The 25,977-nt window shown below is 49.6% G+C and overlaps 1 protein-coding gene across 1 annotated transcript in view; it reads left to right on the plus strand.

Annotated features, from left to right (window-relative positions):
* The window catches only part of nkd1 (NKD inhibitor of WNT signaling pathway 1), a 44,725-nt gene extending 19,307 nt beyond the window's left edge, over positions 1 to 25,418 (plus strand). The window contains exons 4-10 of the mRNA XM_029639585.2: positions 7,267 to 7,324; positions 11,395 to 11,501; positions 11,665 to 11,760; positions 13,247 to 13,394; positions 19,911 to 19,992; positions 20,088 to 20,248; positions 21,033 to 25,418. Coding sequence (XP_029495445.1) covers positions 7,267 to 7,324; positions 11,395 to 11,501; positions 11,665 to 11,760; positions 13,247 to 13,394; positions 19,911 to 19,992; positions 20,088 to 20,248; positions 21,033 to 21,571 — 1,191 coding nt within the window. The 3' untranslated portion in view covers positions 21,572 to 25,418. The remainder of the gene's footprint in view (positions 1 to 7,266; positions 7,325 to 11,394; positions 11,502 to 11,664; positions 11,761 to 13,246; positions 13,395 to 19,910; positions 19,993 to 20,087; positions 20,249 to 21,032) is intronic.
* Positions 25,419 to 25,977: the final 559 nt, after the last annotated feature.

The following is a 25,977-nucleotide window of genomic DNA, read 5'->3' on the forward strand; positions in this document are numbered from 1 at the left end:
GTCAGAAGTGAGGTTCAGGGGATTAAACTTAATTCTCATAGCGCTGAATAAAGCTGGTCAAGCCCTCTGCCTGCCTGGTGAGGAGGCGAGGACCTGAGCCTCACTGAAAGTGTTATTGTAGCTCCATTAAAGCCTGCTGACTGGGCCACAACAGGCCCTGGAGCTGCTGAACAAAGAGAGTGGCCTTATTGTTCCTTTGGGACAAGGCCCTGAAAGAAAGAACGAGAGACATTGTCACTTCACTGCCAGGACCAGAGGAATCTTAAAATGGGGAATTTTGGGCAGTTCTGGTCTGAGTTTAAACATTTTGAGTGTTTGTGCCGTTCGGGGGAACTGGGCAATTCGACATTCTAAAAGGTAGGAGAGAAAATAAACTTCAAATGATTCTTTCTGCCTAGTTTTGTTGTTTCTCTTATCATATTCCTCCTGCCATTTAGCGGTCAGGTCTTTTGATGGGGGGAGGGAGTGGGAGGGAGACGAGGGAGTGGGAGGGAGACGAGGGAGTGGGAGGGAGACGAGGGAGGGGAGACGAGGGAGTGGGAGGGAGACGAGGGAGGGAGGGAGACGAGGGAGGGAGACGGGAGTGGGAGGGAGACGAGGAGGGGGAGGGAGACGAGGGAGAGGGAGGGAGACGAGGGAGGGAGACGAGGGAGGGAGACGAGGGAGTGGGAGGGAGACGAGGGAGTGGGACTGAGGGAGTGGGAGGGAGACGTGGGAGGGAGACGGGGAGGGAGACGAGGGAGGGAGACGAGGGAGGGAGGGAGACGTGGGAGGGAGACGAGGGAGGGAGACTGAGGGAGGGAGACTGAGGGAGGGGAGGGAGAGGGAGGGAGAGAGAAACGAGGGAGGGAGGAGAGAGAGAGAGAGAAACGAGGGAGGGAGGGAGGGAGAGAGAGAAACGAGGGAGGGAGGGAGAGAGAGAGAGAGAAACGAGGGAGGGAGGGAGAGAGAGAAACGAGGGAGGGAGGGAGGGAGAGAGAGAAACGAGGGAGGGAGAGAGTGAGAGAGAAACGAGGGAGGGAGAGAGTGAGAGAGAGAAACGAGGGAGGGAGAGAGTGAGAGAGAGAAACGAGGGAGGGAGAGAGTGAGAGAGAAACGAGGAGGGGGAGAGTGAGAGAGAAACGAGGGAGGGAGGGAGAGAGTGAGAGAGAGAAACGAGGGAGGGAGGGAGAGAGTGAGAGAGAGAAACGAGGGAGGGAGGGAGAGAGTGAGAGAGAGAAACGAGGGAGGGAGGGAGAGAGTGAGAGAGAGAAATGAGGGAGGGAGAGAGTGAGAGAGAGAAATGAGGGAGGGAGAGAGTGAGAGAAACGAGGGAGGGAGAGAGAGAGAAACGAGGAGGAGAGAGGAGAGAAACGAGGAGGGAGAGAGAGAAAACGAGGGAGGGAGAGAGAGTGAGAGAGAGAAACGAGGGAGGGAGAGAGAGAGAGAGAGAAACGAGGGAGGGAGAGAGAGAGAGAGAAAACGAGGGAGGGAGAGAGTGAGAGAAACGAGGGAGGGAGAGAGAGAGAAACGAGGGAGGGAGAGAGAGAGAAACGAGGGAGGGAGAGAGAGAGAGAAACGAGGGAGGGAGAGAGAGAGAGAAACGAGGGAGAGAGAGAAACGAGGGAGGGAGTGAGTGAGAGAGAGAGAAACGAGGGAGGGAGGGAGAGAGTGAGAGAGAGAAACGAGGGAGGGAGGAGTGAGAGAGAAACGAGGGAGGGAAGGAGAGAGAGAGAAACGGGAGGGAGGGAGAGAGAAAACGAGGGAGGGAAGGAGTGAGAGAGAGAAACGAGGGAGGGAGGGAGTGAGAGAAACAAAGGAGGGAAGGAGTGAGAGAGAAACGAGGGAGGGAGGGAGTGAGAGAGAGAGAGAAACAAACGAGTGAGAGAGAGAGAAACGAGGGAGGGAGAGAGAGAAACGAGTGAGAGAGAGAGAAACGAGGGAGGGAGGGAGAGAGTGAGAGAGAAACGAGGGAGGGAGAGAGAGAGAGAGAAACGAGGGAGGGAGGGAGTGAGAGAAACGAGAGAGAGAAACGAGGGAGAGAGTGAGAGAGGGAGTGAGAGAGGGAGGGAGTGAGAGAGGGAGTGAGAAACGAAGGAGGGAGTGAGAGAGAGAGAGAAACGAGGGAGGGAGGGAGGGAGTGAGAGAGAGAGAGAAACGAGGGAGGGAGGGAGTGAGAGAGAGAGAGAAACGAGGGAGGGAGGGAGGGAGAGAGAAACGAGGGAGTGGGGGGAAGAAACGAGGGAGTGGGGGAGAGAAACGAGGGAGTGGGGGGAGAGAAACGAGGGAGTGGGAGAGGGAGAAACGAGGGAGTGGGAGAGGGAGAAACGAGGGAGTGGGAGAGGGAGAAACGAGGGAGGGGGAGAGGGAGAAACGAGGGAGAGGGAGGGAGAAACGAGGGAGAGGGAGAGGGAGAAACGAGGGAGAGGGAGAAACGAGGGGGAGAGGGAGAAACGAGGGAGAGGGAGAGAGAAACTAAGGAGTGAGAGTGAGGAGGTGAGAGCGCTGAAAATAATCTGGGTTTTTTACTGAATGTATAAAAACATTAAGCAGAGATGCCAAGAGCAGATCCCGGAGTAACCCCAGCATAGAGAGAGAAACGAGGGAGGGAGAGAGTGAGAGAGAGAAACGAGGGAGGGAGAGAGTGAGAGAGAGAAACGAGGGAGGGAGAGAGTGAGAGAGAGAGAGAAACGAGGGAGGGAGAGAGTGAGAGAGAGAAACGAGGGAGGGGGAGAGTGAGAGAGAAACGAGGGAGGGAGAGTGAGAGAGAGAAACGAGGGAGGGAGGGAGAGAGTGAAGAGAGAGAGAAACGAGGGAGGGAGAGTGAGAGAGAGAAACGAGGGAGGGAGGGAGAGAGTGAAGAGAGAGAGAAACGAGGGAGGGAGGGAGAGAGAGAGAAACGAGGGAGGGAGGGAGAGAGAGAGAGAAACGAGGGAGGGAGGGAGAGAGTGAGAGAGAGAAACGAGGGAGGGAGGGAGAGAGTGAGAGAGAGAAACAAGGGAGGGAGGGAGAGAGTGAGAGAGAGAAACGAGGGAGGGAGGGAAGGAGTGAGAGAGAAACGAGGGAGGGAAGGAGTGAGAGAGAAACGAGGGAGGAGGGAGTGAGAGAGAGAGAGAGAAGGGAGGGAGGGAGAGTGAGAGAGAAACGAGTGAGAGAGAGAGAAACGAGGGAGGGAGAGAGAGAGAGAGAAACGAGTGAGAGAGAGAGAGAGAAGGGAGGGAGGGAGAGAGAGAGAGAAACGAGTGAGTGAGAGAAACGAGGGAGGGAGTGAGAGAGAGAAACGAGGGAGGGAGGGAGTGAGAGAAACGAGAGAGAGAAACGAGGGAGAGAGGGAGGGAGTGAGAGAGGGAGTGAGAAACGAGGGAGTGAGAAACGAGTGAGAAACGAAGGAGGGAGTGAGAGAGAGAGAGAAACGAGGGAGGGAGGGAGTGAGAGAGAGAGAGAAACGAGGGAGTGAGGGAGTGAGAGAGGGAGTGAGAAACGAGGGAGTGAGAAACGAGTGAGAAACGAAGGAGGGAGTGAGAGAGAGAGAGAAACGAGGGAGGGAGGGAGTGAGAGAGAGAGAGAAACGAGGGAGGGAGGGAGTGAGAGAGAGAAACGAGGGAGTGGGGGGAGAGAAACGAGGGAGTGGGGGAGAGAAACGAGGGAGTGGGGGAGAGAAACGAGGGAGTGGGAGAGGGAGAAACGAGGGAGTGGGAGAGGGAGAAACGAGGGAGTGGGAGAGGGAGAAACGAGGGGGAGAGGGAGAAACGAGGAGAGGGAGAAACGAGGGAGAGGGAGAGGGAGAAACGAGGGAGAGGGAGAGGGAGAAACGAGGGAGGGGAGAGGGAGAAACGAGGGAGAGGGAGAGAGAAACTAAGGAGTGAGAGTGAGGAGGTGAGAGCGCTGAAAATAATCTGGGTTTTTTACTGAATGTATAAAAACATTAAGCAGAGATGCCAAGAGCAGATCCCGGAGTAACCCCAGCATACTAATAATACTGCTGACATCCATCATCACAGACAACAACCAATTAGCACATTCCTCTTTCCCCTGTTCTCATGTTCTTGGCTAATCCCTTCATTTTGTGTCATTCATCAAAAACAGAAAATGTGCTGGACTCAATACTGTGCGTGTGATAGATAGAGAGAGAGAGTATGTACTTTGAGAGTTTGGTTGGAGGGATGTTGCTCATTGTATCTAAAACCCAGCCGCCTTCATTGTTTAATTTCAGAGCACAAACCCTGGTGAGAGAGAGGCTGGAGGAATGTTGATTGAGGGGTGATTTTTCTGGGGGTTTATAGAAGGAGGCTGTAGTTACTGTACAGGCCTGGACCTTAATTGTGAAGAGTACTGTAGACATGGAGCTCTGTGGCTGTGGTGCCAATGTTGGCTGCAGTACTACTGACAATTAAGTTGTCAGCTGGTGCTCCAGAGCCCTCCTCCTCTGACCTGAAGAACTCTGCCTGACCTGCAGAGACAGTCCTGACGCCACTCAGGGACAGCCATCCGACTGCAGCTCTCTCTCTCTGTCTCCGTCTCTCTCTCACACTGGCACACACACGCGCTACACAGTACAGCTTAATCTGTACAAGATTCAGAGCCCCCTGCTGAGGACCTGTAAGTACGAGGCATTCAGAAATGCGCTACAGATGTGTGCTGGCAGCAGGATTTCAGCAGCGTTGAGATATTGAGGTCTCTGAGTGTGTTCTTATGTTGGCCAGGGATATCTTTTAAAGCAGCGTACACATGGAGAGCCTCTCCTGTTACTTACCCTGTCTGCTGCAGACTGCTCTGCTGGCTGCCTCGCAAAGGCAAAGCAGGGGCTGAGTGCCTAAGCAGCAACACAACACTACTTCATATAACTCTCTCCCCACCGCCCCACCGCCCACTCCCTCCTATCTCCATCTCTACTCTCAATTCTTCCACACAGTCAGTGTCTGATTTTTATCTCCTGGGCTGGCTTCTTTTGGGCCTGACCATATTAGTCTGGGCCTAGTTTAAATAGCAGGCTGGTAAGGTTTCAGCTCCGTGGGGGAGAGAGGAACCTGGCTACATCCTGAGGAGGTTTTAATGATTCAGACAGCCTCAGTCAACCTGTGTCCCAAATGGCACCCTACTCCATATTTAGTGCACTGTAGTCAGTCAGTCAGTCAGTCAGTCAGTGATGTGGTGTATACTCCTGAGGTGCCACCTCACTGGGTACACTGCAGAGCTGCTCTACTAGGCTGACTGGGCTAGGATCACACCAGCTGAACTCTACCTCTCTACTGGATTAAACACAAATCTCTCCTACACGTTCTCACTGTCATAAATCACCCTCTTTAACACAGAGAGAGGGGAGAGACACAGAGAGTGATACAGAGAGGGGGGAGAGATCTACACAGAGAGAGAGGGGGAGACACAGAGAGGGGGAGAGATCTACACAGAGAGCGATACAGAGAGGGGGAGAGATCTACACAGAGAGAGAGGGGGAGACACAGAGAGGGGGAGAGATCTACACAGAGAGCGATACAGAGAGGGGGAGAGATCTACACAGAGAGAGAGGGCAGAGATACAGAGAGGGGGAGAGATCTACACAGAGAGCGATACAGAGAGGGGGAGAGATCTACACAGAGAGCGATACAGAGAGGGGGAGAGATCTACACAGAGAGTGGGCAGAGACACAGAGAGCGATACAGAGAGGGGGAGAGATCTACACAGAGAGCGATACAGAGAGGGGGAGAGATCTACACAGAGAGAGGGGGAGACACAGAGAGTGATACAGAGAGGGGGAGAGAGAGGGCAGAGACACAGAGAGCGATACAGAGAGGGGGGAGAGATCTACACAGAGAGTGATACAGAGAGGGGGAGAGATCTACAGAGAGAGAGGGGGAGACACAGAGAGCGATACAGAGAGGGGGAGAGATCTACACAGAGAGAAGGGAGACACAGAGAGCGATACAGAGAGGGGGAGATCTACACAGAGAGAGGGGGAGACACAGAGAGCGATACAGAGAGGGGGAGAGATCTACAGAAAGAGAGGGGGAGACACAGAGAGCGATACAGAGAGGGGAGAGAGATCTGCAGAGAGAGAGAGGGGGAGACAGAGAGCGACATGGAGAGGGGGGGAGAGAGGGGGAGACACAGAGCGATACAGAGGGGGGCCTACAGAGAGAGGGGGAGACACAGAGAGGGGGAGAGACCTACAGAGAGAGAGGGGGAGACACAGAGCGATACAGAGAGGGGGAGAGATCTACACAGAGAGGGGGAGACACAGAGAGCGATACAGAGAGAGGGGGTGACACTGAGAGGGGGAGAGATCTACACAGAGAGAGGGGGAGACACTGAGAGAGCGATACAGAGAGGGGGAGAGATCTACACTGAGAGCGATACAGAGAGGGGGAGAGATCTACAGAGAGAGAGGGGGAGACACAGAGCTAGTAGCTTCACATGGACTAGATCAAGCAGCTCAGGTGTTGTTTTAGTGGTTTTTGAGTTGATTGCTGTGTTTATCATGTAGTTAGTGTATGTCTAGGTTTATATCTGTGTAGTCTTATGGTATGAGAGTGTTTTCAGTAGTATATGTGTCAATGCCAGAGAGAGAGCTTTTTCTGATGTGTGTGTGAAAGAGAACTCTCAGATCAGGGGTGTGTGTATGTGTAATGGTTATTGGGCCAGATGACTGTAATGCCACAGAGACACCTGAGTTGGCATTTTCCATGGTGAAGCCCTGTGCTCACATATCACGCAGTCCCATTGGTATGCACTCACAGACACGGCTGCCAGGAGGGGCTCGGGTCGGGTGGACTGAAAAAACAATCCCACCAGCGTATCGCTACCCCCAATGACGATAGACCCCGTCACGGAAATAACCTCACAGACAACCCACAATTCCCCACAGGGAAGAGTGTGATTGTGACCAGTGATTTGAGGCCGTTCTTTGACCAACTCCAGTACTGTGTGTCAGTGACAGTCAGTCATACGCTCACTCTGTTTAGATTCTTCAATTACAGTACTGTCTTCTCTAACTTTATGGTTCTGCTCAGCTTCAACTCACAGTTGTCAAGCATATACAGTGTATATAGAGCTGGATAGTGTCATTTGGATTTAGCCATGTCAGTATGTATTGGCGGCTCTAATGTAGATCTCCAGTGTCCATCTAGAATAGTTTGTTTATATGGTGACTACTCTTCCTCTTTACTGTATGTATGACAACAAACATGGAAATAAACTCTGTAGCTAAATCTGGTGGAATATATATTTGTTGTGCTTGGTCCGTGACAAATACACTAAAATAAATGTGTCTCTATGTTTCTCTTTCTCCAGGATGTGTTGGACAAGGCGTGTGCAGAGGGGATCAGTGATGAACATTACCGTTTAGAAGGTAGGACACCCCCCCCACTAAGCTCCTCAAATGTGCTGATGAGGGGGATGTATGGAACCCCTCCCCCTCTCCCCCTTTACCTTCCTCCCCCCTTTCTCTCACCTGGCCCTCCCCTCCCCCTCTGTGCTTTGCAATCCACCTTCATCTATTCTGTTTTCCCCCTGTGTGGTGTGATCCTTGATTAAGGAATCGGGGAGGAAAGGCATCCCCCTTCATCTGAACTGAGCTGGAAAAGAGCACCAGAGCTCTGTTGTGCTACCTAACTGGCAGCAGGGGAGACTGGGATGGGACCAGCCCAGAGCTTTGTTGTGCTTCCTAACTGGCAGCAGGGGAGAGTGGGATGGGACCAGCCCAGAGCTCTGTTGTGCTACCTAACTGGCAGCAGGGGAGACTGGGATGGGACCAGCCCAGAGCTCTGTTGTGCTACCTAACTGGCAGCAGGGGAGAGTGGGATGGGACCAGCCCAGAGCTCTGTTGTGCTTCCTAACTGGCAGCAGGGGAGAGTAGGATGGGACCAGCCCAGAGCTCTGTTGTGCTTCCTAACTGGCAGCAGGGGAGAGTGGGATGGGACCAGCCCAGAGCTCTGTTGTGCTACCTAACTGGCAGCAGGGGAGACTGGGATGGGACCAGCCCAGAGCTCTGTTTTGCTACCTAACTGGCAGCAGGGGAGACTGGGATGGGACCAGCCCAGAGCTCTGTTGTGCTACCTAACTGGCAGCAGGGGAGACTGGGATGGGACCAGCCCAGAGCTCTGTTTTGCTACCTAACTGGCAGCAGGGGAGAGTGGGATGGGACCAGCCCAGAGCTCTGTTGTGCTACCTAACTGGCAGCAGGGGAGACTGGGATGGGACCAGGCCAGAGCTTTGTTGTGCTTCCTAACTGGCAGCAGGGGAGAGTGGGATGGGACCAGCCCAGAGCTCTGTTGTGCTACCTAACTGGCAGCAGGGGAGACTGGGATGGGACCAGCCCAGAGCTCTGTTGTGCTACCTAACTGGCAGCAGGGGAGAGTGGGATGGGACCAGCCCAGAGCTCTGTTGTGCTACCTAACTGGCAGCAGGGGAGAGTGGGATGGGACCAGCCCAGAGCTCTGTTGTGCTTCCTAACTGGCAGCAGGGGAGAGTGGGATGGGACTAGCCCAGAGCTCTGTTGTGCTACCTAACTGGCAGCAGGGGAGACTGGGATGGGACCAGGCCAGATATGTGGGTCAGGGTGTCTCGGCTGGCTAGATTTGTCGTTGAGTTTATTTTAAGGAGTGGGCCAGGTATGCTTTGGTCCTCATAACGTTGCAATATCGAGTTCCCGAGCTGACAAGGTAAAAATCTATCGTTCTGCCCCTGAACAAGGCAGTTAACCCACTGTTCCTAGGCTGTCATTGGAAATAAGAATTTGTTCTTAACTGACTTGACTAGTTAAATAAAGGTAAAATAAAAATCACCATATACAAGTACCTTAAGACCTGGTGAAAAGTGATATAAATAAACCTATTATAGAACATGTAATTATGGTGCCGTTAGATGACCATTCACACCACACCTTGTTCATGTCAAAATCCCTCCCTGTGTCTGCTTGTATCTTGCTTCCTTTCTCCTCCCCTCATTCTCAGAAGAGTAGACACCATGGTTTTCTTACAGACTCTGTAAGTACTATTTGTGGTACATTTCAGTCAGAACGTTTGAGAGACAACTTATTACCAAAGTAGGTCTTGATTACCGTTTGGTGCAATTCTTCTTCAGACCTGGGGGTTCATTGCTTAAATCACATTTAAACATGAAGGAAAGCCTTTATGGAGCATTCCGGCTTCTTGATTCTTTATAACCCTGGAAAGAAAGTGGTTTGTTGAAGGGGAAAGGGACAGACATAGAGAGCCAGAGAGAGGTTACAGATGATCGTTAGGCCAAAGCACATATGGAAGCTTGTCTTTCCTCAGGGCTTCAGTAAGTATTTTCAAATACATTTTGTGAGGATTAAAAAATAGCTTGCTGGAAAAATTGCAAAGCAGGATGAAGCATAAGGGATCCAAGATGGTAGTGTGTTTTGACTCTTTGGATCTTGCAGATACATCCTCCGTGCCTTTTCAAATGTAGTTTTCACAAGGCCATTAAGTGAGGCTTAGAAGTCCCAATCAGCTGTATAAACCTGTATCTTTGTGTCAGGTCACACTTGCTTGACTCTCAGACCAACCACACAGAGTTGAAAGCTGAGAGTGTGTGACAGCGGCCGTGTGTGACAGCGGCCGTGTGTGACAGCGGTCGTGTTTGTGATGTCAGGGCTGTTGGATCAGGCATGATGGCATAGTGCGAGTCCCTCCTCCCCCTCCCTTCAGATCACCAGCATTTAGTTCCCCTCTAAAGAGCAGGCTGACTGTATTTCAGTGATGAGGGGGTCAGTCTGAGAGGGAGATAGCATATTATGTCGACATAGGGAATAGGGTGCCCTCTGGGACATAGCCTATTCCTCTGGGTCTTTTCATTAGCCTGGCGATAAGCATCACCATCTCCACATTGGGCTTGTTATGCAACAGATTCCCCCCACCCCCCCCGCACGGCACAATGGTACCTTTGAGCATCTGTGATGATCAAAAGACAGGGTTATTTTTTCCTCCTCCAAAAAGTTTTTGCTCCCCAGGACGCTGCCTTTTATTGTGCCTGCAGCCGAGGGGACAGGAGACTGGACAGACATGTTCCTCTCTCTTTGATCTGCTTGGATACGGAGGAAAGAGAACGAGGCTGTTGTGTCTGTCTGTCTGCTCCTTTGGCGACCACAACAAACGCTGTTTCAGATTTGACTTGGCTTAATTAATTAGTGATTCTGTTTTACAGCCGGCTGGTCTGATCCTCGGCCAAAAGGTTTGAGAATGGAACTTCAAAGTGCAACAGGGGGGAGGGGTTTGGGGGGGAGCTGTGGTGTGTGTGTGTGTGTGTGTGTGTGTGTGCGTGCGTGTGTGCGCGCGCGTGCATGCTCAGTAACCCAGCCATCTCCTGATTGGTTGGGCAGGAGCACAAGCAAAACCAAATGGCCACCAACTGCTTCCCAATGAAATGCCACCCTATTCTGTAAATAGTGCACTACTTGGACCCATGGAGTGACTCTGTGTATTCATGGCCTCTGCCCTTGGCCTATCAGTCTCTTTTTAATTTGTAGTACCCAGGTCTGAAACATCTCAGAGGTTTTAGTTGGATTCGGATGTGATGAGAGGATATGAAAGGACTGTGACATGTTACAGTAGGAGATGGTGGGCTGACGTGCACTATACAGGTTTGATACTGTAGTTTGGGCCTACTGTTGATGAGGATGTGCATAGCGGTGGAATAGGATGTGTGTGTGACAGACGAGGTGAGTCCTCCCTATGGACGCTGTCTGTCTGGGCTATATGTCTGGAAGCTATAATACTCAGTGAAACATCCAGCATTATGAGCTCAGCTACAGTGGGCACAGAGACCGAGGCAGGGCTCCCACGGGGTTCTTTGATGTTCAGATCAGATGATGTTCCCACTTTAGAATGTAATATCTTAAGCCACATTATACAGTAGCATCATGTCCTGTTGTTGGCATGTAGGGCATGTTATGTCTGTTCAGTTCCATGTTCTATTCCTCCACCTCCTCTCCCATTCCTGGGGCTATGCTAGCACTTTCCCATGGCAATGATGTGCATCCAAGCCCAGGAGTATTTTGTGTCTGTGCCTTATGCTTATTTATACACTGGATTCTTGATGTAGCTTACTGTAATATATCTACTGCTATACATATCTACTGCTATACATATCTACTGTTGTACATATCTACTGTTGTACATATCTACTGCTGTACATATCATTCTTAGTTGATCTTGTGTACATTCTCCCGGTGTACATACCTATAGTTTGCATTTGATTACTGCTACAGTGCTATTTGGGTTGTTAATCAGATTCGCCCCGCCGTTAATGATTTGTCTTTTTTGTATTTTCTTTCCTTACATTTTTTTTAACATTTTACTGCATTGTTAGGAGCTAGTAGCATTAGCATTTTGCTGCACCTGCTACAACATCAGTAAACTTGTATTTGATCATTTGGTTGCGTGTCTGTTCTTACAGTGGCTCTGCCCCCGGAGAAGACGGTGGACAGTTGCTGTGTGGAGGAGAAGATGCAGGGGAGAGCGAACCAGGCGCCCACAGGCACACAGAAACAGCTCCAGTTTGAAGTGAGTGTGAAGTTGAACTGTGAACCACCAACATGGACCATTTATTAGTGCTTCTGGGAAGAACTAGAGCGACAATATAATACTCTTTCGGGGATGGAAGGAGGCACACTTGCACACAGTCGTGAATGTATTGATACTTATATGGCAATGCGATTCGTTTCAGGAGCTTGAGTGTGCCGTCTCTGTAGAGGAAGACAACAGACAGGAGTGGACATTCACGCTGTATGATTTTGACAACAATGGCAAGGTCACCAGAGAGGTGAGGGTTCAAACACATTTTATATTCAAACAGACTCTAACACATAACAGGGCACTTTCCTTTCCCCGCCCATGATCTTTTCCTCTTTCAAACTAACACACACACACACACACACACACACACACACACACACACACACACACACATACATAGACTAAGGGAGACACAACCAGATGAAGTTACATTCATCCATTTCAATAATACAGCCACTAGGAACCAAAGAGACCTTTTCCTTCCCAGCGATAGATACCTAGTGGCTGGCTGCTGCCTTGTAAAGATCTGAGCAGTGCAGTCAGAGAGGCCTGTATTTTTGGAGAGCTGAGTTGAAACGGTGTGAAGAGACAGAAGCCGTCCTCTGTGTGGTGGGATGGTTGGATCTCCAGTTTCTCTGGCATCGCCCATGGCCCCGCGGCACATGAGACGGCAGGCGGCAGCTCACACAAAAAGAAGAAGGAAATAGCTTTCTTCTCCAGCTCCCTTTCTTTATTTCTTCAGACATATGAAAAAATGGAAAACTAAAAATGACATAGGAGGCTTTTTTTTAAATGTCTTAGCGTTTGAAACGGTATCTGGAGCCAGTCCCCAAAGAGCTCATAATAGGCCTTTATGTTGCATTGAGAGAGAGGCAAGGCAATAGGAATGCAGGCATTTGGACGTTTTAGAGGAGCGAGAGCAGAAGCTAGGCTAACAGGCCCAAAAAGGTCCCTATTTCTGAGTGGTTTTGTAAGCCCCTTTTCTCAGCAGTGACAGTCCATGGAACAATAGTAGAAATGCAGTAATTACCTTCAGAGGGAAAATGCTAACAAGACTTGAAATATGTATAATTAAACATACTATGCTATTGATCCATCTGTGGATGTTCATGTTGCTCTCTTCCCAAACAGGCAAGAGAGAAAGACTTACGCGAGTGCAGATTTCAGATGTCTGCTCTGCTCACTGACTTTGTGTATGGATGTTATTCGGCCTTTCTGTCTCTCCTACAGGACTTTCCCTCTTATTTTCTTTCTTTCTTATTCTGTCTATGTCTGACTCTTAGCCCTGGGGCAAAGGTCTGTGCTATGGCCTTCAGCTACTCAACTCTTTCAAAGAGCGAGAAAGAGAGAGATACTGAGAGGGAGATAATACTTTTAAAAGCTCTTAATTGAACCACTGCCAAAGTTACACTAACCACCATTAAAAGCCTACAGAGAGAAAGGGTTATGAAGGCTCTATCTATTAAGAGCAGAGCTGCTATAGAGTGGGTTGTGCATCAGTTCATCTTTTAGCACTTCTCCTCCCACCTCCCAGACATATCTTGTCATGCATTTATCCCATCTTTGTTCTCCCTGCCTGATCACTTTACAGGTGGAACACTGAAATAAAACAACTGACAACTCTGCGTGTTCTCTTCATCTCTCCTGTTTTCCTGTAACATGTTAGACAGACTACAGTAACTGAGTTGTTGGCTGTGCACTAACTCAGACACCCCCCCCCCCCCTCCCCTCAGGACATCACCAGCCTGCTCCACACCATCTATGAGGTGGTGGACACATCGGTCAACCATTCCCCCAGCAGCAGCAAGACACTGCGGGTCAAGCTCTCCGTGGCCCCCGACTCCAGCCAGCGCTGGCGGAGCTGCACTCAGGGCCCCGCAGGTAACCACCAGTCTGGGGGAGGATCACAGGGCTGGGAGGGAGGGAGGATGGGGCAGACGGGGGACCAGAAGGGGGAGATGGAGGGGGAGGAGAGAGAGCGGTGTTCTTTGAGCTCCCCTACTTGACTGTTCTGCTGTCAGCACATCCAGAGTCTTGTTTATTGTCATGCGGAAAGGCACCTGCTTCAGGCATGTCAGACTCCTCTCTCTCACTCTCTCTCTCTCTCTCTCTCTCTCTGCCTGTCTCTCCATCTCTCCGGCACAATGGGGTTCATTTTTAATGATGGGAGTAGTGACAGAGCTGAGAACCCCCCAGTGCCTTCAAATACTCTGAAAGAAACCTTAAGAGATGCACCAACTCCTCTTGATAACCACAACCATTTTATTTTTCTCCAAAGTGTTTCTTCTTCTCCCTCACCCCCCACTTCTCAGAGCTGTCGGTAAAATATAGCTACATTCAATGTAACTTTTCTAACTGACGACTGGTAAACAAGTATTGAGAATAAATAAAAAATTGCTACAAAATATGATGCCCTGTTTGTTTACTTCCTGTTGTTGGGGCTATTTATAACGTCAAGTGATTCAAAAGAAGCAGGCTTTGAAAACGAACCATTAGCTGGCTGTCTTCATGCTAATGTCAAACCACAACATATCTTACTTCATTAATAAACTCTGGGTTATATATACAGTACCAGTCAAAAGTTTGGACACAACTACTCATTCCAGGGTTTTTCTTTCTTTCTTTTTCTTTCTTTTGACTATTTCTACATTGTAGAATAATAGCGAAGACATCAAAACTATGAAATAACATATGGAATCATGTAGTCACCAAAAAAGTGTTAAACAAATCTAAATATAGTTTATATTTGAGATTCTTCAAATAGCCACCCTTTGCCTTGACAGCTTTGCACATTCTCTCAACCAGCTTCATGAGGTAGTCACCTGGAATGCTTTTCAATTAACAGGTGTGCCTTGTTAAAAGTTAATTTGTGGAATTTCTTTCCTTAATTAATGCGTTTGAGCCAATCAGTTGTGTTGTGACAAGGTAGGGGTGGGGTGGTAAGCAGAAGATAGCCCTATTTGGTAAAAGACCAAGTCCAAATTATGGCAAGAACAGCTCAAATACATTTACATTACATTTAAGTCATTTAGCAGACGCTCTTATCCAGAGCGACTTACAAATTGGTGCGTTCACCTTATGACATCCAGTGGAACAGTAGTGCATCTAAATCTTTTAAGGGGGGGGGGGGGTGAGAGGGATTACTTTATCCTATCCTAGGTATTCCTTAAAGAGGTGGGGTTTCAGGTGTCTCCGGAAGGTGGTGATTGACTCCGCTGTCCTGGCGTCGTGAGGGAGTTTGTTCCACCATTGGGGGGCCAGAGCAGCGAACAGTTTTGACTGGGCTGAGCGGGAACTGTACTTCCTCAGTGGTAGGGAGGCGAGCAGGCCAGAGGTGGATGAACGCAGTGCCCTTGTTTGGGTGTAGGGCCTGATCAGAGCCTGGAGGTACTGAGGTGCCGTTCCCCTCACAGCTCCGTAGGCAAGCACCATGGTCTTGTAGCGGATGCGAGCTTCAACTGGAAGCCAGTGGAGAGAGCGGAGGAGCGGGGTGACGTGAGAGAACTTGGGAAGGTTGAACACCAGACGGGCTGCGACGTTCTGGATGAGTTGTAGGGGTTTAATGGCACAGGCAGGGAGCCCAGCCAACAGCGAGTTGCAGTAATCCAGACGGGAGATGACAAGTGCCTGGATTAGGACCTGCGCCGCTTCCTGTGTGAGGCAGGGTCGTACTCTGCGGATGTTGTAGAGCATGAACCTACAGGAACGGGCCACCGCCTTGATGTTATTTGAGAACGACAGGGTGTTGTCCAGGATCACGCCAAGGTTCTTAGCGCTCTGGGAGGAGGACACAATGGAGTTGTCAACCGTGATGGCGAGATCATGGAACGGGCAGTCCTTCCCCGGGAGGAAGAGCAGCTCCGTCTTGCCGAGGTTCAGCTTGAGGTGGTGATCCGTCATCCACACTGATATGTCTGCCAGACATGCAGACATGCGATTCGCCACCTGGTCATCAGAAGGGGGAAAGGAGAAGATTAATTGTGTGTCATCTGCATAGCAATGATAGGAGAGACCATGTGAGGTTATGACAGAGCCAAGTGACTTGGTGTATAGCGAGAATAGGAGAGGGCCTAGAACAGAGCCCTGGGGGACACCAGTGGTGAGAGCACGTGGTGTGGAGACGGATTCTCGCCACGCCACCTGGTAGGAGCGACCTGTCAGGTAGGACGCAATCCAAGCGTGGGCCGCGCCGGAGATGCCCAACTCGGAGAGGGTGGAGAGGAGGATCTGATGGTTCACAGTATCGAAGGCAGACGATAGGTCTAGAAGGATGAGAGCAGAGGAGAGAGAGTTAGCTTTAGCAGTGCGGAGCGCCTCCGTGATACAGAGAAGAGCAGTCTCAGTTGAATGACTAGTCTTGAAACCTGACTGATTTGGATCAAGAAGGTCATTCTGAGAGAGATAGCGGGAGAGCTGGCCAAGGACGGCACGTTCAAGAGTTTTGGAGAGAAAAGAAAGAAGGGATACTGGTCTGTAGTTGTTGACATCGGAGGGATCGAGTGTAGGTTTTTTCAGAAGGGGTGCAACTCTCGCTCTCTTGAAGACGGAAGGGACGTAGCCAGCGGTCAGGGATGAGTTGATGAGTGAGGTGAGGTAAGGGAGAAGGTCTCCGGAAATGGTCTGGAGAAGAGAGGAGGGGATAGGGTCAAGCGGGCAGGTTGTTGGGCGGCCGGCCGTCACAAGACGCGAGATTTCATCTGGAGAGAGAGGGAGAAAGAGGTCAGAGCACAGGGTAGGGCAGTGTGAGCAGAACCAGCGGTGTCGTTTGACTTAGCAAACGAGGATCGGATGTCGTCGACCTTCTTTTCAAAATGGTTGACGAAGTCATCTGCAGAGAGGGAGGAGGGGGAGGGAGAAGGTTGCAAGGGAGAGCTTCCTAGGGTTAGAGGCAGATGCTTGGAATTTAGAGTGGTAGAAAGTGGCTTTAGCAGCAGAGAGAGAAGAGGAAAATGTAGAGAGGAGGGAGTGAAAGGATGCCAGGTCCGCAGGGAGGCGAGTTTTCCTCCATTTCCGCTCGGCTGCCCGGAGCCCTGTTCTGTGAGCTCGCAATGAGTCGTCGAGCCACGGAGCGGGAGGGGAGGACTGAGCCGGCCTGGAGGATAGGGGACATAGAGAGTCAAAGGATGCAGAAAGGGAGGAGAGGAGGGTTGAGGAGGCAGAATCAGGAGATAGGTTGGAGAAGATTTGAGCAGAGGGAAGAGATGATAGGATGGAAGAGGAGAGAGTAGCGGGGAGAGAGAGCGAAGGTTGGGACGGCGCGATACCATCCGAGTAGGGGCAGTGTGGGAAGTGTTGGATGAGAGCGAGAGGGAAAAGGATACAAGGTAGTGGTCGGAGACTTGGAGGGGAGTTGCAATGAGGTTTGTGGAAGAACAGCATCTAGTAAAGATGAGGTCGAGCGTATTTCCTGCCTTGTGAGTAGGGGGGAAGGTGAGAGGGTGAGGTCAAAAGAGGAGAGGAGTGGAAAGAAGGAGGCAGAGAGGAATGAGTCAAAGGTAGACGTGGGGAGGTTAAAGTCGCCCAGAACTGTGAGAGGTGAGCCGTCCTCAGGAAAGGAGCTTATCAAGGCATCAAGCTCATTGATGAACTCTCCGAGGGAACCTGGAGGGCGATAAATGATAAGGATGTTAAGCTTGAAAGGGCTGGTAACTGTGACAGCATGGAATTCAAAGGAGGCGATAGACAGATGGGTAAGGGGAGAAAGAGAGAATGACCACTTGAGAGAGATGAGGATCCCGGTGCCACCACCCCGCTGACCAGAAGCTCTCGGGGTGTGCGAGAACACGTGGGCAGACGAAGAGAGAGCAGTAGGAGTAGCAGTGTTGTCTGTGGTGATCCATGTTTCCGTCAGTGCCAAGAAGTTGAGGGACTGGAGGGAGGCATAGGCTGAGATGAACTCTGCCTTGTTGGCCGCAGATCGGCAGTTCCAGAGGCTACCGGAGACCTGGAACTCCACGTGGGTCGTGCGCGCTGGGACCACCAGATTAGGGTGGCCGCGGCCACGCGGTGTGGAGTGTTTGTATGGTCTGTGCAGAGAGGAGAGAACAGGGATAGACAGACACATAGTTGACAGGCTACACAAGAGGCTACGCTAATGCAAAGGAGATTGGAATGACAAGTGGACTACACGTCTCGAGTGTTCAGAAAGTTAAGCTTACGTAGCAAGAATCTTATTGACTAAAATGATTAAAATGATACAGTACTGCTGAAGTAGGCTAGCTGGCAGAGGCTGCGTTGTTGACTATGTAGGCTAGCTGGCAGTGGCTGCGTTGTTGACACTACACTAATCAAGTCGTTCCGTTGAGTGTAATAGTTTCTACTGTGCTGCTATTCGGGGCTAGCTGGCTAGCTATCAGTGTTGATTACGTTACGTTGCGTTAAAAGAACGACAATAGCTGGCTAGCTAACCTAGGAAATCGCTCTAGACTACACAATTATCTTTGATACAAAGACGGCTATGTAGCTAGCTACGATCAAACAAATCAAGCCGTTGTACTGTAATGAAATGAAATGAAAAATGTGATACTACCTGTGGAGCGAAGCGAAATGCGACCGGATTGTTGAGTGCGGAAGTTCTGTTCGGTAGACGTTGGCTAGCTGTTGGCTAGCTAGCAGTGTCTCCTACGTTAAGGACGACAAATAGCTGGCTAGCTAACCTCGGTAAATTAAGATAATCACTCTAAAACTACACACTCTAAACTACACAATTATCTTGGATACGAAGACAGCAAAGACAACTATGTAGCTAGCTAGCACTACACTAATCAAGTCGTTCAGTTGAGTGTAATAGTTGTGCTGCTAATCGGTAGACGGTGGACTAGCTAACGGTGGACGTTAGCTAGCTGGCTAGCTGCAGGGCAGTGTAGACTGCGTTAGGACGACGAAATACGATAATTACGCAATTATCTATGATACAAAGCCGGCTATGTAGCTAGCTAAGAAGAAATTGCTAAGATTAGACAAATCAAACCGTTGTACTATAATGAAATGTAATGAAATGTAATACTACCTGCGGACCGAGTGCAGATGCGACCGCTCGCTCCAACCCGGAAGTTGGAGCGAATGAGAAAAGGCTGTTAGAATCTGTCTAGCAGGTTAACTACAAATAAGGAAAGAGAAACAACAGTCCATCATTACTTTAGGACATGAAGGTCAGTCAACCCGGGAAAATGTCAAGAAAGTTTCTTTAAGTGCAGTCGCAAAAAACATCAAGCGCTATGATGAAACTGGCTCTCATGAGGACCGCCACAGGAATGGAAGACGCAGAGTTACCTCAGCTGCAGAGGATAAGTTCATTTAGAGTTACCAGCTTCAGAAAGAGTTCAAGTAACAGACACATCTCAACATCAACTGTTCAGAGGAGACTGCGTGAATCAGGTCATCTTGGTTGAATTGTTGCAAAGAAACCACTAATAAAGGACACCAATAAGAACAAGAGGCTTGCTTGGTCAAAGAAAAATGAGCAATTGACATTAAACTGGTGGAAACATGTCCTTTGGTCTGATGAGTCCAAATTTTAGATTTTTGGTTCCAACCGCCATGTCTTTGTGAGATGCAGAGTGAACAGATTATCTCTGCATGTGTGGTTCCCACCGTGAAGCATGGAGGAAGATGTGTGGGGGTGCTATGTTGGTGACACTGTCTGTGATTTATTTTGAATTCAAGGCACACTTAACCAGCATGGCTACCATAGTATTCTGCAGCATTACACCATCCCATCTGGTTTGCGCTTAGTGGGACTATCATTTGTTTTTCAACAGGACAATGACCCAACACACCTCCAGGCTGTGTAAGGGCCATTTGTCCAAGAAGGAGAGTGATGGAGTGCTGCATCAGATGACCTGGCCTCCACAATCACCTGACCTAATTGAGATGGTTTGGGATGAGTTGGACTGCAGAGTGAAGGAAAAGCAGCCAACAAGTGCTCAGCATATGTGGGAACTCCGTCAAGACTGTTGGAAAAGCATTCCAGGTGAAGCTGGTTGAGAGAATGCCAGGGATGTGCAAAGCTGTCATCAAAGCAAAGGGTTGCCACTTTGAAGAATCTCAAATATATTTAGATTTGTTTAACACTTTTTTTTGGTTACTATATGATTCCATATGTGTTATTTCATAGTTTTAAAATGTCTTCACTATTATTCTACAATGTAGAAAATAGTACAAATTAAGAAAAACCCTTGAATGAGTAGATGTGTCCAAACTTTTGACTGGTACTGTATATATTTTTTCTTTGTGTCTTATGAGACCTGGAGTAAATAAATGAAGCATTGTTGTTTTTTTGTCTTTTATAGATCTTCAAAGTAAAAGGCAGTGAACAAAGGTTTCTTTCTTCTGAGAGAAATTGTGTGTGTGTGTGTGTGTGGCTGCTCTTTTTGATAATGTCCTGCTCTCTCACAGACATGCCCCACCCCAGAACGAAGACTGACAAGTGCATTGAAGACCTTAAAAGTGCAGAGAAGAAGTCTCGAGCCCTCCTCAGGTAACATATGTTCTACAGCCTGCATTAAGGTTTTACAAGACAATAATGTACATCTGTACATCTTTGACACTAATAACAATCTCTCTCCCCTCCAGGCGCCATCACAGTGACCACCACACTATCCAGCACCAGGTTCTGATCCAGCAGGGTCAGAGTCAGGGCTGCCAGCGCCACTGTGTGGATGAGAACCTGGAGCGCAGGAACCACTACCTAGACCTGGCCGGCATCGAGAATTACACATCCCGCTTTGGAGCAGGTGAGCTGGCGCAGGTGGGCTGGTCCGGGGGGGGGTACAAAGCCAGAAGGATGGGGGAGGTGGGGCTAGGGCCGGGGGCGATGATGGAGAGATTGGAGACTAGAGGCACTGACTGATCACAGCACCGCGGTACTTTGAAGCTGTGTCCAGATAGAGGCCTTCATTACCCCAGCACCTGCTTGGAGGCAGGCAGGTAGGTCTGGCCAGTAAAACATAGAGGTCTTCATTACCCCAGCACCTGCTTGGAGGCAGGCAGGTAGGTCTGGCCAGTAAAACATAGAGGTCTTCATTACCCCAGCACCCGCTTGGAGGCAGGCAGGTAGGTCTGGCCAGTAAAACATAGAGGCCTTCATTACCCCAGCACCCGCTTGGAGGCAGGCAGATAGGTCTGGCCAGTAAAACATAGAGGTCTTCATTACCCCAGCACCTGCTTGGCCAGTAAAACATCTGGACCCACCAGGGCACAATGCGATGTCTTTAGGGGCCAAGCCTCATCATGAAGTGAATTCAATTATGTTTAATATGGGGCTGCTTTTGTTTAAATGTCTGTGTTGACGGGATTATTTTTTAGTGTGACCCCCCCCCCCCCCCCCCCTCTAGAAAAATACACTTTGTCCTGTGAAAAAAAGAAAGCAGAAAAAAATGAAGAGGTATTACAAAAGTATTGGAACTGGTAATTTTAACGTTTATGAGTTACAAACCTCTGTCTTTCAGTGAAGTTATTGATGTATCAATTGACCCATTATGGGTTATTTATCCTGACTTATATTTCTCCCCTCTCCAGCCCCCACCACAGAGCCTGTGAAAGCAGAGCCACAGACCCGACCATCGAACCAGACCAGGTCTCGCTCTCATGAACCAGAGAATGGCCACACCTACTCCCACCACCGTCGCTCACAGGTGGCCATGGAGAGCAGCGCCGCCCCAGGCCCTGACACCCTTTGTCCCCCACGACCGAGTAAAGACTCAGGTAAACACGCCCTGCGCTCCCCCAAGACCCACAGCCGGACACACCCCACACAGACCACCACGGGCAGGGTGATGAGGAGCAGAGGGGCCCCACCTCCCCCGGCCCTACCCAGCCAGGCCCCCCCTCACCAGTCCTCAGCCCCCTACCGCAGGCACAAGCAGAGGGCCAAGGAGGGCCAGCAGCAGTCCCGGGCCCTGGGGGCTCCAGTGGGGCCTGTGGTGGAGAAGGAGCAGGTGAGGGTCCTACCCAGTGTGCTCCTCTATGAAGGAGGACTGGCCCCGATGGTTCAGAGGCACGAGCATCATCACCACCATGAACACCACCACCACTACCACCACTTCTACCAGTCCTGAGCCAGCCAGCTCCCTGCCCTGCTGCCCCTGGCCCCTGAGCACCTTCTCACAGTCCCACCTCAACCTGGCTCCACTGCCAGCCCAGTACTCTACAGATAGACAGGCCCCTCCCACACAGCACAGCAGCAGCACAGCTAGAAGTGTGTCACTGTCAGGGGGAGTTGGGTCTTAAATGGCCCTGTGGGCTAAGAGGACAGGACATCAAGAGGAGTTGGACAGACAGGGAGAGGTGCGGGGTGAAGAGGGTTATTATGGGGCTGTCCAGGCATAAAGAGTCCCTGTGAGGCAGCGGGACAGTGTCTTGGTCTTCAGGTGTGCCAGGAACCAGGAGCAGGACACGGCAGAGGGATGTAACAGGGGAGCCTGAGAGGAACAGAAGGAGAAACGAGACTTGGCTGTAGTCCTCCAGAGGACTCCTCTCATCCCTCTCTGTCTGTCTGGTTCTCTGAAACCCCCTACTCTGATGGACTAGGTGACTTTACGAAGCCACACAGGCACTGCCATCCTCACAGACCTCTACGTTTTGGGGAAGGGGATTCGGAGGTGAAGGGCTGGTTTGGATGGAAAGACTGATGTAAAAAGATCAAATATATGATGCTCAGTGTCCAGTGAGTTTGTGTTCGAGGGAGAGACTGCGTGTGTGTGCGCGCGTGTGTGTGTGTGCGAAAGAAAAAAATGTACACACATTTGTGTGTCTGAATATACAGTGTGTGTGTGAGCATGTGTGCATTGGTTCATATGAATATTTGTGTGTGTGTGTGTGTGTGTGTGTGTGTGTGTCTGTGTGCATGTATTACCTGTCTGCTGTGACACCCCTGTCGCCACTGAAAACCACTTGAAAAGCACTTGTGGGTGCAGTTGCATTGGAGACACTTTGGGCTGTCAGAACAGAGGGCTGACAGGCATCGGCTGGATATGATGAAGACAAGATCATCCAGCTCCTGAATCTCACATGCAATACAGGACCCTCCCTGAGAGAACGATGTTGAAATGTTCAGTGAGAATAGAAGACTGTAATCAGCTGCTACCTCTAGTGTTATTAATGGTGTTATTATTATTGTTATTAATCAGATGCTATTTTTCAGTTACATTTTGTTGTATTTTTTAAAGATGATACAATCTGCAGTAATGTAGTGTTGAAACGCTCCTACATGTTTTACCTACATATTGTATGGACATATATTATCAACATTATAATCTTTATTTATAATGTGATGTTTGTATCAACAATCTACATTTATTTCTCACTCAACCCCATTTTCCCGATGTACCCTGTTGAATGCCCACTATATATACAATTTAGACCATCAAAGATACAACTCTGACTCCCCCTAATATCACCACACACAGTTCTTTCACACCAATGGTCAGTGTACACCTTCTCAAGTACATCTCTGCCTTCTGAACAGTGTCTGTCTAATCGTTGTGGTCAGCAGTTCACAGTAAGGCTCTTTCTCATTAGCTGAATCATAAGTATGTGGTGGTTGACAATCCACAGCAGTCCCATGATCCTCCAGGTCTGATCATAACACATGACCCTAACCGCTGTCCCCTCATGAGGCATCCCCCTGTCCCCAGCTGTCAGCACCTGTTTCACCAGGCCGCCCTCACGCCATGTGTCCCCAGCACTCAGGCAACAAGGCTCTGTTTATGATGCTGGCTGGGTGGGCTGGGCCGGGGTGGAGGCTCTCAGCTGTCTGTCTCATTCCTCTGGTGAGAGGTGACACCAGGCCCAGCCCCAAGGCTCCACCATGACCATAACTCACCCTGCTGAAGGCCTGCTGTCGGGTAGGCAGCTCAAACCATGCAAGACCTCTCAGATCCTCTCCCACCCTAGGTGAACCATCAGAGCCCTACACCACTGTTTAGGACAGGTTACTATGGTATGCCTGCATCTAGTCCAGGAGCTCCTGACTGAGTATCATCTGGTCAGGGTAAAGAGGACAATACTGTAATCAGCAATGTTCCCTCTATTTTTTTCATTACTGAGCACATTTCAGGTCTGCTGAGCACAACATTCTAAGCGTGTTTAATGTGAACACTGAGGCATCGTTATTCACATACCATTATTACAGGGAATCCGGCAAAATATGCTACCCTCTGCCTATTGGCTACACTGCTCCTTTAAGACAAATAAGCAATTTACCGGACTTGTCAAATATGTCTAGAAATCCACACGTTTTGTGCCCTTGTAGGAAGCAATCACTCCCCCATTACTGACTACAAATGATCTATAACTGGGCTAATAACTGACTAACTAGCGAAGGATATGAACACGTACACGCGTTGCTACATGTAGCTAATATTGCGTTGATTCGATCACAATTCCCACAGTAAACAGAAACGTTAACTAATGGGGAAAACTCTAGAAAGTTTGTGCTTCTCTGTGTGGGCAGATATTTCTTCTGCATGGCAGTCCTGGGGGAGCTGTACGCCCGCTCTCTCGCACATCTTAGAGGGAACATTGGTAGTCGGTATGAGCTAATAGACCTCGCTACTGGCTATGCGTTGTGAGCAGGTGTGAAGAGTTCATGAATTCCCCTACAGGTGTGTTGAACCTCACACCAGGTGTGTAGACATCAAAGCCAACTTTCCACTCTGGGTCATGTCTAGGTTTAGAGCTTTTACTACAAGTTTCTGTTAGTGTGTGTTTTGGGTCAGTTGAGGGAATCTGGTGCATTCCAGTCTTGTCCTGAGCTCCAGTGCTTCCTTCTCTCACATAGCTGCAGACTGTCCATTAGCAGAGGCACCAGTCAAGCTGGCCTCACCACGGGACACAGTCACCCACCTCAGCCACCCCCAAGGGGAACGCAGCTGCACCCCAATCCTCAGCCCCGCTCTGCGATCTGCTTGGCGCTGGCATCTGTCTGGCCTAGCATGGCAGCACCCTATCTGACAGGGCCCATCTCAACACTATAACTCATGTTGTAGTCTTCACACCACAGCTAAACAGTGTGTGTGTGTGTGAGAGAGAGAGAAGGTGTCTGCAGTGATCCCCTCAGACAGACACTGTGGGTAATAGGCAGGGATCTGCTTGGGTTCTCATCCTCAGTTAAACTCCCTCCCCCCAACACCACAGACACTAGATGAATGGTGCCATGTGCCTCTAGAGTACTGTGGTATTAGTGGGGCAGCCGCTGGAACAGATATCTCTGTGGTGTGTCTGAAATGGAGCCCTATTCCCTATATAATGTACAACTTCTGAACAGGGCCCAGGGTCTGGTCAAAAGTAGTGCACTGTGCCTCTTTAAAGGGACTCTCCAGCTTCACCGGCATCTAAAGTTCTGCTCCAGAATGCTCCACTGTATCTTCATCTGTAAATGTATTCAGTTTTGGTATTTACAGACAAGACTGAATGAAATGTTCTCATTGTATTCCATCACTAAGTTATGTTTTGTCAAATTAATGTATCTACATGTTAAACTAATGTAAATAGTATATGGACTGCAGAAAGGTTATACCAGTATCGTGTAGAAGGAATAAACGTATTTATAATAATTGAATGACTGAGCGAATATACAGTATTTCTGCCAAGCTATCACACTTGCCTGCTATTTTGTCACTTCTCTACAGAGTCTGCTGTGCCAATCAGTGCTAGCAGGGAAGGATAGTTCTCTCTTTTTCTCACTTCCTTCACTTCTTCTTGGTGGCTGTTGTAAATGAAACATGTCTAAAACTTGCTGTTCAGTTCCTCAATAGCAGACCAGACCCTTTCTCTCTTTTCCCTAATGGCTTTTTCATGACTTTGTTTAGTTTATATAGACGGTTTTTGATTAATTGCTTTATTTATTTGATAACAGAACTGTGCCAAGGGAGAAACCCTTTCATTAAAGTATGAACCTGTTCCCTAGAATACGTCTGCTGACTCCTTTGTGTGGCTTTGTGCTGTGCGTATATGTGTTGGATGAGGGAGGGAATGTGTGTGAGAGAGATCTAAACCACCACAGGTCTATCTGTGTGTCTTGGAATCTGTTTCTGCTGGACCTCTGTTCCTGTGGTGTTTTGTATGCACACATTTCCTCATTGTGGTGTTTGTGCATTTGGGTTTATTGCGGGTCGTTTTATCCGCTGTGTGTGTGTGTGTGTGTGTTTTGATGTGCCGTGTATGTGTTTGTTTGATGTGGCTGTATGTGGGAACATGTGGGGATGAGAGAGTCAGAGGGCAGGGCAGGGGAGGGGGGAGGATCCTTTCCATCCCACCCCATGGAGCCTCTGTGGGCTCCCAGATCTGGCTGCCAACAGCTGTCCTCCGTGCCACCCTCTCTACATGCACACCCTTTGATATGCAGCTTAAGCTCTTATCTCTCATTGGGACGAGCACAGAGTGTCCACGGCAACGTGTCTCTCGGCAACCTGACCTGCCATTCTCTCCCAAATACAGCCCATTTAAATCAGCCACGTTTGTG

Source organism: Oncorhynchus nerka, linkage group LG27, assembly GCF_034236695.1.
Source record: "Oncorhynchus nerka isolate Pitt River linkage group LG27, Oner_Uvic_2.0, whole genome shotgun sequence".
NCBI classification, from domain to species: Eukaryota; Metazoa; Chordata; class Actinopteri; order Salmoniformes; family Salmonidae; genus Oncorhynchus; species Oncorhynchus nerka.